This window comes from Salvelinus sp. IW2-2015, linkage group LG33 (genome assembly GCF_002910315.2).
Source record: "Salvelinus sp. IW2-2015 linkage group LG33, ASM291031v2, whole genome shotgun sequence".
In the NCBI taxonomy this organism is placed as follows: Eukaryota; Metazoa; Chordata; class Actinopteri; order Salmoniformes; family Salmonidae; genus Salvelinus; species Salvelinus sp. IW2-2015.
In genome coordinates this window covers 12,920,645-12,935,610 of record NC_036872.1, presented here as the reverse complement: position 1 = coordinate 12,935,610, position 14,966 = coordinate 12,920,645, and the positions used below count along the sequence as shown (strand labels likewise).

The window sequence follows — 14,966 nt, the reverse complement described above, 5'->3', positions numbered from 1 at the left end:
CACTGTAATCGCTGCCAAAGGTGCTTCAATAAATTACTGAGCAAAGGTTCTGAATACTTATGTAAATGTGATATTTCAGTTATTTATTTGTAATAAATTTGCTAAAAAATATGTTTTTGCTTTGTCATTTTAGAATAAGGCTGTAACGTAACAAAATGCATTCTAGGGCTCATCTCAACCTTAGCTCTGCAGGTGTACTGTACTCTACTTGAAGACATATTCTGTCAGAGCTCACAGAAGCTATGATTTACTGTCATTTTAAATTATGTCTACTGTATTCTCTTCCCCAGTTATGATTAGCTTATTTTGAATCTCTCATAGCAGAGCTCATTCAGTTTTTTTTGCCTCATTTGTTTCTAGCTGAAAGGTAGTCCCTACTCAATTTAATTTATTGAAATCTCGTACAGATTTAGATTTTGTTATTTGTACTTTAAAAAGCAAATGAGTTGTTTGCAAGGGCAATGATGATTGTGCAATGCAATTCTTACAGCCAGTGGTTTCTCTTCCCTGCTGTTCCTGGACCCTCCATTAACAGTGCATGTTTAGCAAAGCTGTTTCCTGTCAACAACCACTGCCTCAATTTATCAGACCCCTGCTGGCTGTATGCAAACACTCTTTCCCTTTACTCTAATTCCTTCTTTTCTTCTCCATGTTCTATTTGTTATGGAAGTTGTAAATTCCACTATTTTTGTGTTAGTCTGTTTTTCGTCCTTTAAAATGTGTGTTATGGTATTTCTCTGTGTCTAATTCTGTGTGTTTGCATAAATATAAACATACTAAATGGTTTTCCGGTGGGAGGCATGATAGTGTGGAAGTCTATGCTATACTTTGATGTATGCAGCCTCAGGGTCTACAGGAAACCGTTCCTTCCTTCGTAATGACACCAAATTGTGCTCTCTTCTCAGGCTCTTCCTACTCCTTACTCGTGTGATATGACATCACTGCATGGTTACCACAGAAACCAGGGCTCAGTTCAGACGGTTGACAGCCAGTCAGGTGAGTGAGGATGGGATTGCCCATAACAACTACTAAGAAGAAACTGCTGCCAAAGCAGAATTAGATAATTGCGCCACCAACTAGTTCTGTGCGTTTAGTGATGCACGGGTTGACTCATAACCCACAGTCCCTGCAATTTTATTGCGGGTTTAGGGTCATTGAATATTGTGTAGACGTAGGGCGGGTTGAATACAGTTCTTTTGTAAGTGCGTAATCCTTATGACCGGTCAAACTGATGTCATTTGGAAATTGGGACATAAATTACTTTTTTTAACTGCATTTTCTCCCAGGTCCCTAAACGTCTTTGCTCCGTGAAATAAACAGAGATGACAGAGAACTTTACAGATTGAAGCTAGATTGAAGCATTCAGTCTAGCGATTTATGACATTCTGGTGAGCAAGAGTTTATTTAGTCTTCTAGGGCAACATATAATGAGCAGAAACGTATCTAAATCGGACAAAAACAGTCCTGCACCCCCAGTCAAAAATTTGTTCCGCTGTCTTGGACTGTAGTTTACAGCACATTTTCTGTATTAGCGAGTTAGTGTCGGGTTCGCATCAATCTGTTACAGAGTAGCCTAACTCGAGAAGAAAATGTGGAATGCATTATGAGATCTACAGGAGCCTATAAAGGGCAGCAGTCCACCAAAAATATCTGCTTGTTGACATTGTTGCTCTCCCTCTTCTACCCGTACTGACCATAACCCTTGGGCTCCCGAGTGGCGCAGCTGTCTAAGGCGTTGCATCTCAGTGCTAGAGGTGTCACTACAGACCCTGGTTCGATTCCAGGCTGTATCAAAACCGGCCGTGATTTGGAGTCCCATAGGACGACGCACAATTGGCCCATCGTCGGCCGGGTAAGGCCGTCATTGTAAATAAGAATTTGTTCTTTAACTGACTTGCCTAGTTAAATAAATGTAAAATAAAATAAGAGGGAACATCTGATTTTACTCAGTGTTTATAGTTATTACATACTTATCCCTTATGTACAACCACAAAACATCTCTCAAGTGAACAGTTCTCTGATAACCATTCACAACAGGAATCTAGCAAGTTTAGAGATATTGTTAGTGGGGGAGGAGCAAAATATCCTAATTACTCATATCGTTTTTCAATGGAATTCCCCTTTTACTGCCATATGCCATACCTTGTCTTGCATTACCACACTGACTCTATGGAAAAGACTCCTAGGAGAGTGAGCCTTCCTGCATCTGCCTCTCTGATGCAGCTCTGTAATCTTCAGATTATTGTTGATCCTCAAAACAACCACCAGACAGTCATTGAGCTGTCAGGATTTCTGCTGTCTCACCTGTAGAAGTAGTCTGAGGTTCACTAGCTATGCTGCCAATGAACTGAACCCTTCCCATATCCAGGGAACTGAACCCTCCAGAGGAGATGGATCTCTGCCTCTCCCCCTGGCTGAGGCCTGCCATACTGATGAATAGCCTCTGTTTAACAGCACATCTGCTTCTAGAGCAGCCAGCCACAACTCTGGGTGCATGACTCCTCCAAAGGTAAAGTCCAGAGTGATGCCCAGATAGAGGAAGTAAAATCTGCCTTGGTTCTCCCATGTTCCTGATGTGAAGGCCACAGTCCTAGTACAGTCATTACATTGCATCAGAGAGAGAAGTGGCAGTAGGACTCACTAAGTAGTATACATCATTTATTGGATTATGGTTTTACTGCTAGACGTACAGTTAATGGCCAAGGTTGCTGATAGAGATTTGTACATTTCTCTCTAGGTGTTTTTCACAGGGATGGCTGCACAAGTGGAGGTACAGACTGGGGAGGTGGGAAGGACAGGTGTAGGGGGGCGACTGCACCTCAGCCCTCTGGCTGACTCCAGCAACAAGAGCCTAACAGAGGGCCCAACCAACACCCAGGGCTCCCTCATCATCACTCCAGAGTCCAGTAAGCCTGTCCCTGCACCCAAACCACGGCTCACTCCCAAACCTTTCGCTGTGGAGAAAACCGCCACCATCCGGCCCATACTTGCTCCTAAGCCTAATACCAAGCCCCGACCAGAGCCCACTCGCCCTACTTTTTACAAACCTGACCCTCCCAACGGCCCAAAACCTCAGCAGCCGAATGTCACCAGCAAACACAGGCCAGTGTCGACCAACCACAGCCGTCCTGCTCCTACCTCCTACAAGCCCTCTCCCAAGTTGAGCACGGGACAAACCACCAAGCCTGTAGCCCAGCCCTTCAAACCTGCCCCTCTATCACTTGGGGACCCCAGCAAACCAACTCCTTCCCAACCGTTGGGGCGTCAGAAGCCAGCTGCGGCAGGCTTGTCCCACTCACAAGGCCCTAAGAAACCCCCTTCAGTGGAATGGTCCGGATCCACCAAACAGGAGAAAGAATGTGGCAAAACAGCATCCACTATCAGAGCTGGAGGAGCCTATTTGACCAGAACCAAGTCAATGGGCTTCCTCCGTCAGATAGGGCTAGAGGGGGAGGAGAGGAAGGAGGATGAAGGGCCAGAGGTCACAGTCCAACTCCGAACCCAGTCTACAGGCTCCAGGCCTAGACCTGTGTCGGCTATCTTCCTGCCCTCTCCCACTCAGGCTGAGTCGTTCACCCCAGCTGATCGCTGGGTCGGGAGACGGCCCCTTTCAGCCGACCTCACCTCCAAGTTTGAGTCCATTGGCCTGTCACTGCACCGCGGCTGTCCTACCAAGACTGGCAGCAAGGAAAACACTCCAGAGGAGGGAGCACTGCTACGGACGAGAGAGGGGGAGACGGGAGCAGAGGGGACCATTGTTACACCACAGGCCCCAGACAGCAAGGCTTCAGCCCTAGCACGAGGGAGCGAGAAGAAAAAAGAGGAAGAGAAGGATGAGGGAAAGGGTGGAGGAAGCATTAAGAGACGGATCAGTCTCTTGCTCGATTCCTCTTCTTCCTCTCCTGTGGTTTCTCTCCGTGTTGCTGCCCAAGGACCGGAGCCTCACTCTCCAGTGCAGCCAGTCCCAGAGGCAGATGTACCACTGGGTGGTGTTAAACAGAGAATCAAGAAGCTAACAGAAGATACTGTTACGCCACCTGCACAGACCCTGGCTGTTAAACCCCACCCTCTGCCCCCTGACCTGACCAAAAGGTAGGAGCTCCTCACCACCTTCAGTCTGCCTGTCTCTGTCCTTTTTATGACTCTCCCATTGTCATTACCGGTCTTGTGGGATGTGTGTGTGTTTCTTTTCATCAGGTTTGGATCTGAGAAGTCCACAGACCTCGGCAGTCCCTCTCCTAGTAAGGCGACAGACCGCCATGAGAGTGACACTGATCCTCAAGGGAGGGTAAGAGAGCTTGTGGAATTTGCTTAGATTAACATAGGTGATTTGGTGAAGGATTGCAGTGAGCCTTGTGAGAATTTCTCTAACTCCTGTGCCAACCAGACAAACCCAGAGGAAACACTGCTGTCTTTAATAGGCAAACAATGAGGTTACAGTTAAATCCTTGGTCCTCAGTGAACAAAGTCAAGTTTTCTATTTTGCTGCAAAAATAGAATGAGACCGATTCCAGAAACCTACTAATGCCCAATCCAATTAGAGTTTACTGCCCTTAAAGCAAATTATCAGAGTTATGTTAAGTTGATGGATAAATTTAATCAACCATCATTAGTGGCACAGCGGTCTAAGACACTGCATCGCAATGCTGGAGGTGTCACTACAGACCCGGGTTCGATCCCGGGCTGTATCACAACCGGCCGTGATCGGGAGTCCCATAGGGCGGCGCACAATTGCCCAGCATCGTCCGGGTTAGGGGAGGGTTTGGTCGGGATAGGCTGTCATTGTAAATAAGAATTTTGTTCTTAACTGACTTGCCTGGTTAAATAAATAAAAAATATTCAACAAACCAGTTAAATGATCTTGATTGAGTTAAGTGAAGTGCCTCTGTTACACCACTGGGGGGACTGGAGTGCTTGTACTGTATGTTCCCCATCTTGTTTTACAGTCACTTTGTTTGGTGAGCAACATCTAAAGATGGCTTTGTGAATACAGTATATTCCTTTATTTTAATTGAAAAATAACTTGTTTAGGTTTCTGACATTTAATGTAATGAATATTCAGGAGTTTCTTAGTTTGCCCCTGTAAGCCTAAAAGGCCTAAGCAAAATGCCCGTTATAAGCACTATATTCCTGGAAAAATTCTGATTTGCATTTCATGTCTCAAACACTCTGGGCACCATTTTTTTCTCTGAATCAGTCTTTGTCTTGGAGCATACAAGCGAAGAGAACGTCACTGTCACAAAGGTACAAAGAGCTTTGAAATCAAAGCCAGGGCATTAGTCATCTCTGGTGGTTCTTTGGAACATGCTGAGAGTGAAGCACTGGGAAAAGGTCAACACAGTGAGGCTTTGATTACCACCTCAGCACCACACCCACTTTCATTGGCCCAACAAAGAGGAGTGGGATCCACTTTCTGCCCAGACACAGTTGCCTCACTCAATCACTTGTCTTTGTATCACCCTCTCTTTTTCTCTGTCATTATATAATACTTGCAGCAAATAATACTAAGTTCATGATGATCATGCAGACAGTGTCCAGAATCTGAATTAACTTGGGCCAACTCTTTGAATTACTTAATTCTAGGGGAAGGACTCAGTCTTCATCTTCAGTGACCAAAGGAAGGTGGATGAACACACCAGAGGGTCCAAAGAGCAGCCCACCCAGACCTCTTCTGACCCCTCAGCTGGAAGGACTGCGGCACAGCGGGGGCTGGAGATTGAGGCCCAGGAGAGCCACCCGAGCAGTGGGGTGCAGACGGTGCGAGCAGCCCTGTTTGAGAACGTGGTGGAGAGACACAGTGTGCTGCTGATGGAGGAGGACAGAGCGCAGAGCAACACAAAGAGCTGTCCCAAGAGAAGTGTGTCTCTCAAACTGGGGGATGGGGAGAAAGGCGGCAGCCTGGTCACCTCCCCCTACCGCGAGCCTGTCTCCCCCTCCAGCCCGCTTCGTGTGGAGCACTTGTTTGACACGGTGCACGCGGTGGGAGAGAGGAGAGCCGTTAGTGAGAGTGTCCCCTCGGCTCAGCTGGAGGACAAGGCCATGACCCTCCGTTCCAGGCATTCTGATGGGAACAGGCCAGCTAGGGCTGAGCCAGTGGAGAAGAGACCTGCTCGGGTCCAAGGAGACCTCAATTCGGCTCAGAGGGGAGCACCAGCCTCCCAACATGAACAGGGACCACGCTACCTCAGGGTTGGAGCTCTGCAGAAGTGGAATACTGCTGAGGTGGATAGGGGGGCAGAGGTAGAGAAAGGAAGGCAAAGGGAAATGGAAAAGGAGAGACACATGGAGAGAAAGGAGGAGGAGAAAGAGAGGCAGAGGGAAGCGGAGAGGAGGATGCAAATGGCTGTAGAGAGGGAGAAGCCGAGAGAGCAGGACAGGGAGAGAGAGGAAGTGGCAGCACCGAAGCGTTTGAAAATGCTGGAGGCAGATGAGCAGCCACCCAAACCCAGGGCCACCTACTTTGCTCTGACTGGTCAGATCCAGGAAATCATATCCCATGGGGATGAGGGAACAGAGAGAGGGGACATGGAAGTGCCCTTTGAAGATTTCTCTGTGATGTCTGGACAATGGGGTTCTCAAGGGAAGGTAAAAAGGAACCCCTCTCTAGGCAAAACTTTTGGGAAAAGCTCCCAAGGTCAAGAACAAGAAGAGGAACTGATGGAGAGGAAGCAAACACAGGCAAGGAAGAGAGAAACGGCATGGGACAGAAAGACCGGGCTGGAGGAGATGGAAATAGAAAAACAGAAACAAGTCCTTGAGAAAGTAAGAGAATTGGAGAGGGAGAAAGAACGTCAGAGGGAGAGAAAGGAGTTTGAGAGGGAGAAACAGAGACAGCTGGAAATTGAGAGACAGAAACAGTTAGAACATGCTAGAAAGAGAGAGATGGAGAAGCAGGGAGAGTTAGAAAGGGAGAGACAAAATGAGTTGGAAAATGAGACACAGAGAGAGTTGGAGAGACAGTGTGAGCTGGAGAGGGAGAGACAGTGTGAGCTGGAGAGGGAGAGACAGTGTGAGCTGGAGAGGGAGAGACTGTGTGAGCTGGAGAGGGAGAGACTGTGTGAGCTGGAGAGGGAGAGACTGTGTGAGCTGGAGAGGGAGAGACTGTGTGAGCTGGAGAGACAGAAAGAGTTTAAAAGGGAGAGGCAGCGACAGTTCGACTTAGAGAGACAGAAGAAGTTGGAGAGACAGAGAGTTGAAGAGTTGGAGGAAATAAAAGAAATGGAGAGAAGGCAACTGTTTAGGTTTGAAAAGCAGAAGCAGGCTGAGAGAGAGAGACAACAGCTTCTGGAGCTTGAAAAGCAGATACTGAGAGAGAATATGGAGAGAGAGGAGCAGGAGAAGATGAGACAACAAGCAATACAACAGGAGGTAGACCAGGAGAGACAGAGGGAGTCGGAGCGGGAGAGACAGAGGGAGTCGGAGCGGGAGAGACAGAGGGAGTCGGAGCGGGAGAGACAGAGTGTAGAAGAATTGGAGATAATAAAGAAGCTGGAGAGAAGACAACTGTTTGAGAAACAGAATGAGAGAGAGAGACAACAGCTTCAAAAGCAGAGACTGAGGGAGAAGATGGAGAAAGAGGAGCAGGAAAATATGAGACAGGTAGCTAGACAACAGGAGGCAGAGAGACAGAGAATCCTGGAGAGACAGAGGAGAGAGAACCAGGAGAGGGGGGTGCTGGACTCCTTACCTCTCAGACCTAAAGTGCTGGATCTAGACTCTGTGTCTCTGGGTGTCCTGCACTCCAGAGGCAGTCCCCACTCCCCTGGTGCCCGATGGAAGCATCCATCTCCCCGGGGAGAGGACCACTACAGGCCTGGCATCCTGGACATAGACTCATTCAGGTCCCAGACCCAGACGCAGCCCTCGCCCACTAGAGAGGTGTTCCCTATCGCTGGCATCAAGGGCTCAGACCCAGGTAGTGGGGTGAGATCCCACACTCCAGAGAGGGACGTTAGCCGTAGGGCTGGTGCAGTGGGGCGACCCAGCCCAGTGTGGGCCCCCTCTCAGCAGGAGCTGTGGGAGCAAAGGCTAGGATTCAATGAGGAATCGGTGGACAGGCCCATGGCTGGACCAGAACCACCCAGGAAGCCTGCCAATAAACCCAGCCTGGAGCAGCTCCTCCATAGGCAGTTGGACAGGGCCACGGCCCCCATTCTGGTCCCAGAGAGACGCTGGTCTGGTATGCCCAGTGAAGCATCCTTCCCCAGGAGAGAGCCCTACAGCCCTGGGTCCCCCATGGAGCAGACCTGGTTCCCCCAGGACTCAGAGCCCCAGGGGCACAGGGTAGAGGCCAGAGGACAGAGGAGATCTCAGGGCTACCAGGTAAGAAAAGTATCTTATAGAGAGACCTAGGCTATGTGAGTGAATGGCATCTACAGAGCACAAAAGTCAGTGAATTCAACTAGTAATAATGGCTAATTAAAAAAGGACCATTGCTTGCTTCTTTTTTTATTTGTATTGTTTTACTGCATTAGGTGAATAACATACTCAGACCTTTTGGCTTTCGCCTTCTTCACGGTGTAGGTTAAAATCTTACAATCAGGAACAACTTTTGCTTCTAACCAGGTTAGTCATCTGCCAATCAGGGATGGCTTCTCTCGTCTACCTGTATCAGGGCTCTCCAACCCTGTTCCTGGAAAGCTACCCTCCTGTAGGTTTTCATTCGAACCCTGTTCCTGGAAAACTACCCTCCTCTAGGTTTTTGCTCAAACCCCAGTTGTAACTGACCTGATTCAGCTTATCAACCAGCTAATTATTGGAATCAGTAGCTCTCAAGCAAAAAGGTTGGAGTGACAATCTACAGTACAGTAGCTCTCCAGGAACAGGGTTGGAGTGACAATCTACAGTACAGTAGCTCTCCAGGAACAGGGTTGGAGTGACAATCTACAGTACAGTACTCTCCAGGAACAGGGTTGGAGTGACAATTCAAGTACAGTAGTCTCTCAGGAACAGGGTTGGAGTGACAATCTACAGTACAGTAGCTCTCCAGGAACAGGGTTGGAGTGACAATCTACAGTAGCAGTAGCTCTCCAGGAACAGGGTTGGAGTGACAATCTACAGTACAGTAGCTCTCTACGGAACAGGGTTGAGTGACAATCTACAAGTACAGTAGCTCTCCAGGAACAGGGTTGGAGTGACAATCTACAGTATGGTAGCTCTCCAGGAACAGGGTTGGAGTGACAATCTACAGTACGGTAGCTCTCTAGGAACAGGGTTGGAGAGCCCTGACCTGTATACATGTTACAATCACAAAGAAAGTACAGAATTGTAAGATATGGGAGCGGGCTCAGAAGGCAATTGGGAGTGTCAGACGTGAACCGTTCAATAATCAATTACCTTAGGTGTACTTTATGAGTTAGCCCCACATATTTATGAACAGCTTGGTGTCCTTTGTGGCAAGCTATCTCATAAATTGTTATAAGGTATACCCAAGTAAGCGGACACCTAAGGCAATTAAATTGATTCTTTAATGGTCCATGCCTGATACACTACATGGCCAAAAGTATGTGTGACTTTCAACATGGCACCATTATAGGATGCCACCTTTCCAACAAGTCAGTTTGTCAAATTTCTACCCTGCTAGAGCTGTCCCGGTCAACTGTAAGTGCTGTAATTGTGAAGTGGAAACATCTAGAAGCAACAACGGCTCAACTGCGAAGTGGTAGGCCACACAAGCTCACAGAACAGGTCTGGCGAGTGCTGAATCGTGTAGCGTGTAAAAAATCGTCTGTCCTCGTTTGCAACACTACCGACTTCCAAACTACCTCTGGAAGCAATGTCAGCACAATAACTGTTCCCGCGGGAGCTTCATGAAATGGATTTTCATGGCCGAGCAGCTGCACACAAGCTTAAGATCGGCATGCGCAATGCCAAGGTCGGTTGAAGTGGTGTAAAGCTCGCCGTCATTGGACTCTGGAGCAGTGGAAACCCGTTCTCTGGAGGGATGAATCACACTTCAGTCGCTGGCAGTCCGACGGAAGAATCTGGGTTTGGCGGATGCCAGGACAACGCTACCTGCCCCAATGCATAGTGCCAACTGTAAAGTTTGGTGGAAGAGCGATAATGGTCTGGGGCTGTTTTTCATGGATCAGGCTAGGCCCCTTAGTTCCAGTGAAGGGAAATCTTAATGCTATGGCATACAATGACATTCTAGACAATTCTGTGGTAACAGTTTGGTTAAGGCCCTTTCCTGTTTCAGTATGACAATGCCCCCAAGCACAAAGCGCGGTCCATGCGAGATTGGTGTGGAAGAACTTGACTGGCCTGCACAGAGCCCTGACCTCAACCCCATCAAACAACTTTGTGATGAATTGGAACGCCGACTGCATGCCAAGCCTAATCGACCAACATCAGTGCCTGACCTTGTGGCTGAATGGAAGCAAGTCCCTTCAGCAAGGTTCCAACAAATAAATAGTTGAAAGCCTTCCCAGAAGAGTGGAGGCTGTTATAGCAGCAAAGGGGGGACCAACTCCATGTTAATGCCCATGATTTTGGAATGAGATGTTCGACGAGTAGATGTCCACATAATTTTGGCCATGTAGTGTACTCTCAATTGTCTTCCGTGCCCACTTCCATATCCTATAATTCTGTATGTTTTGTGTGATTGTAACATGTAGACCAGAGAAGCCATCCTGAAGACCATTAGAAGCACCTGAACGGTGCTCACCTGTGTTCCCTAGAAAAGTTGTTCCTGATTCTAAGATTTGAACCTGCACACTGAAGGCAAAAGCCGAAACATCAGTGTGTGTTGTTCTCCTAATGCACTAAAATAATCTTTGTGTGCAGACCCATCTCCCTTTTTACCTATGTGAATATAACCAGAACAAGGGCTTCCGTGTAAACGTTCCATTTAATTCTACTATCCCTGTGTCTTAGGAGCTGAACCGAATGAGGTCCCGCAGTGTGTCCCGTCGATCGGCCCCGTCTGAGAGTGCTGTGGAGGGGAGCCTGTCCAGGATGAGGAGCAGGAGTGCACATAGAGAGAGGGACCGACAGAGCTGGGTGAGTCATGATGCTTCTGTTTCCATGCACACGGGTATAAACACACACAATCCCCGAATTTCTGACTCAAAGCTGGACGAGTTTCAGAAATGAGCTTCTGCTACAGTGATATTAACCTGCTTCAACATGGTAACAATTGGAGCCCCCTCGGTTCTATGTTTAATCAATGTTTCCTTTCGAGCTGATTCTCACAGAAGACCCCAGTTATTTGGAAGAAATAAGCTTGTATATAACTTCAGTTGCTGGGTTTGTTGGTTGGTTGTGTGTGTTTTGTTACAGTAGGGTGGAGTAGGAATGCAGTTAGTTCACTGGGAGAGTTGAGTGCTGTGCGGAGCACTGGGAGTAATGAGTTGATGAGTAATGTGAAAGGCATGGTCTCACTCATCTCCACCCTCTTTCACCTCACATAGCAGAGAAATTGAGGCCAGATATGTTCTCAGGTCTGTAATTCAGGATTGTCATTAGCTAATACGTGCATGTACTGCTCACTTTGACAGCATCCTGTTTGCATAGCTGGAGGAAGGCTCTGCTGTGAAATTGGCCGTAGTGATATTGATATTACTTTTATTTAAAGCTACAATATGTAACTTTTTTGCGTGACCCACAATTCACATAGAAATGTGAGTTATAGATCTGTCATTCTCATTGAAAGCAAGTCTAAGAAGCGGTAGATGTGTTCTATGTGCGCTATTTCTATGCTTTACGTCTTAAGTTTAGTTTTTCCGTCTTTTACTTTCGGTTTTGTACACGAGCTTCAAATAGCTGAAAATACAATATTTTTGGTTATGGAAAATATATTTTACAGCGGTGTGGATGGTACAATGATTCTCTACACTTTACTTGCTTGTTTTGTCACATAAACTGAAATTAGGCGCACTATTTGAATTTTAGCAAGTAGTGCATCTTTAAAAGGATTGGACCCTTTTATTCAATTTTCACCTAAAATGACATACCCAAATCTAACTTCCTGTAGCTCAGGACCTGAAGCAAGGATATGCATATTCTTGATACCATTTGAAGGGAAACACTTTGAAGTTTGTGGAAATGTGAAGTTAATGTAGCAGAATAACACATTCGATCTGGTAGAAGATAATACAAAGGAAAAAAACATGAATTTATTTTTATGCAAGAGAAAGGCCAATATATGACTTAGGAATCTAGGCGCAATTTAGATTTGACACTAGATGGCAGCAGTGTATGTACAAAGTTTTAGACTGATTCAATTAACCATTGCATTTCTGTTCAAAATGTTGTATCAAGACTGCCCAAATGTGCCTAATTTGGTTTGTTAATACATTTTCATGTTCATAACTGTGCACTCTCCTCAAACAATAGCATGGTATTCTTTCACTGTAATAGCTACTGTAAATTGGACAGTGCAGTTAAATAATTTTTAATCCAAGCTTTCTGCCCATATCAGATATGTCCTAGAGGTCGACCGATTAATTAGGGCCGATTTCAAGTTTTCATAACAATCGGAAATCTGTATTTTTGGGCGCAGATTTGCCGATATTTAAATATTTTTTTTATACCTTTATTTAACTAGGCAAGTCAGTTAAGAACACATTCTTATTTTCAATGACGGCCTAGGAACGGTGGGTTAACTGCCTGTTCAGGGGCAGAAGGACAGATTTTCACCTTGTCAGCTCGGGGGATCCAATCTTGCAGCCTTACAGTTAACTAGTCCAACGCAATAACGACCTGCCTCTCTCTCGTTGCACTCCACAAGGAGACTGCCTGTTACGTGAATGCAGTAAGCCAAGGTAAGTTGCTAGCTAGCATTAAACTTATCTTATAAAAAACAATCAATCATAACCACTAGTTAACTACACATGGTTGATGATATTACTAGATATTATYTAGCGTGTCCTGCGTTGCATATAATCTGACTAAGCATACAAGTATCTAAGTATCTGACTGAGCGGTGGTAGGCAGAAGCAGGCGCGTAAACATTCATTCAAACAGCACTTTCGTGCTGTTTGAATGAACGCTAATAGCGTTTCAAACGTCACTCGCTCTGAGCCTTCTAGTAGTTGTTCCCCTTGCTCTGCATGGGTAACGCTGCTTCAATGGTGGCTGTTGTCGTTGTGTTGCTGGTTCGAGCCCAGGGAGAAGCGAGGAGAGGGACGGAAGCTATACTGTTACACTGGCAATACTAAAGTGCCTATAAAAACATCCAGTAGTCAAAGGTTAATGAAATACAAATGGTATAGAGGGAAATAGTCCTATAATTCCTATAATAACTACAACCTAAAACGTCTTACTTGGGAATATTGAAGACTCATGTTAAAAGGAACCACCAGCTTTCATATGTTCTCATGTTCTGAGCAAGGAACTGAAACGTTAGCTTTGTTACATAGCACATATTGCACTTTTACTTTCTTCAACACTTTGTTTTTGCATTATTTAAACCAAATTGAACATGTTTCATTATTTTCTTGAGGCTAAATTGATTTTATTGATGTATTATATTAAGTTAAAATAAGTGTTCATTCAGTATTGTTGTAATTGTCATTATTCCAAATAAATAAATAAATAGAAATCGGCCGATTAATCTGTATCGGCTTTTTTTGGTCCTCCAATAATCGTTATCGCCGTTGAAAAATCATAATCGGTCGACCTCTACTATGTCCTGGGAAATTTTCTTGTTACTTACAACCTCATGCTAATCACACTAGCCTACATTAGCTAAACCGTCCCGCGGGGGGGACACCGATCCTGTAGAGGTTTTAAGCACCTGTCTACATATCAGCCTGTGCTACAAAGGATTCCATCCAGAAACAAAACAAGTTTATATCTGCCCAAGTGTAAGTGACTGAAAGGGAAATGTTTATAAGCATACCAATATATTCATTATATCAGAAGAAAATGAATGAGGGAAAAATGTTGCACGGCTGCCATCCCAGTGTTACTCCATGATGAGTTTTTGCGTGTGTTTCTGTCACCACCTGCTGGTCTGTGGTTGTTGTGTAATACAATATGTTGAGAGCCTGAGTGGTGCAATTACCACAGGTATTCAGGGTTTCCTTGAGCCGGTAATAGCCGGCGTTTGGCCGTTTTTTGTATTATTATTTTTTATTAAAATAAATGCCATCGGGAGAAGAAAAAATCCCATTTGCAAGAATAATTATTTTTAGCCAATTTATTGATGGAAATACCAGCTGATGTAAATACATATGACTGGTCATGCTTATCGATCTATAGGTTCATTTGCTTAATTTAGTGGAATTAAATTGGGGCGTGTGTACAGTATATTCGTTATGTATCTTATTTATCACACACATATAGAGCCTTTGAGCGGAAAATCTGTGAGACAGTGTGAAAGCTGCTGCTACAGCATCTCAAACAGCAAATGCCTAGGCAACGGGAGGCAGGCTTCATCCGCGCGTTACGCAGCACTTTGCAATGAGCTGGAGGCATTATGCATTTTGAAAACACACTTGTCTAAAACCTGAACGTTTTACTACATATTATGAGTCATGTCTTACCTTGCTTTAAAGTAGCCTAGCCAAAATCAATTATTTTATACAAGCTTTCTTTGGCTGCTCAGTAGCCAGAGGCACAATCCTAGTCATATTAGTAAGCAGCCCGTGCTAGTTGTTGCATATTAGATCTCCCTTCTTTCTAACAGATATTTTCATCTCTGTCACATGAAACCGCTCGCATGCGGTGTGCTTTTGACAACAGTGTTTTCCAGCTAATTGCATTATGGAACGAACATTCGCGAGTAGCCTACTGCATTGTGTGGATTGCTGCACTTATAATGTGAAGAATTAATAGTTTGAACATTTTAAGCTAAACATTCTGATCTGGCTCATTTGCTTTTTAATGTACATTTTTTTAATGTAGCCTACTGGTTCTATGAATTTGGGAAGCATCGTCCACAACTGTCCCAGATTCTGTTTGGAATTGAGTATTTCTTTCTTGACAAGCTGACCAATAGAATAGGTACATTTCTCTATTAT

The 14,966-nt window shown here is 45.5% G+C and overlaps 1 protein-coding gene across 4 annotated transcripts in view; it reads left to right on the top strand.

The window, feature by feature from the left end:
• LOC111957482 (uncharacterized protein KIAA1671) overlaps positions 1–14,966 on the top strand; it is a 39,881-nt gene that overhangs the window by 3,706 nt on the left and 21,209 nt on the right. For 2 of the 4 annotated variants that reach the window (XM_070437018.1, XM_070437017.1), the window contains exons 2-7: positions 906–996; positions 1,724–1,852; positions 2,738–4,092; positions 4,198–4,288; positions 5,584–8,322; positions 10,876–11,001. In XM_070437018.1, coding sequence (XP_070293119.1) covers positions 946–996; positions 1,724–1,852; positions 2,738–4,092; positions 4,198–4,288; positions 5,584–8,322; positions 10,876–11,001 — 4,491 coding nt within the window. In that variant the 5' untranslated portion in view covers positions 906–945. The other 2 variants (XM_070437019.1, XM_023978316.3) reach the window with 2 other exon arrangements.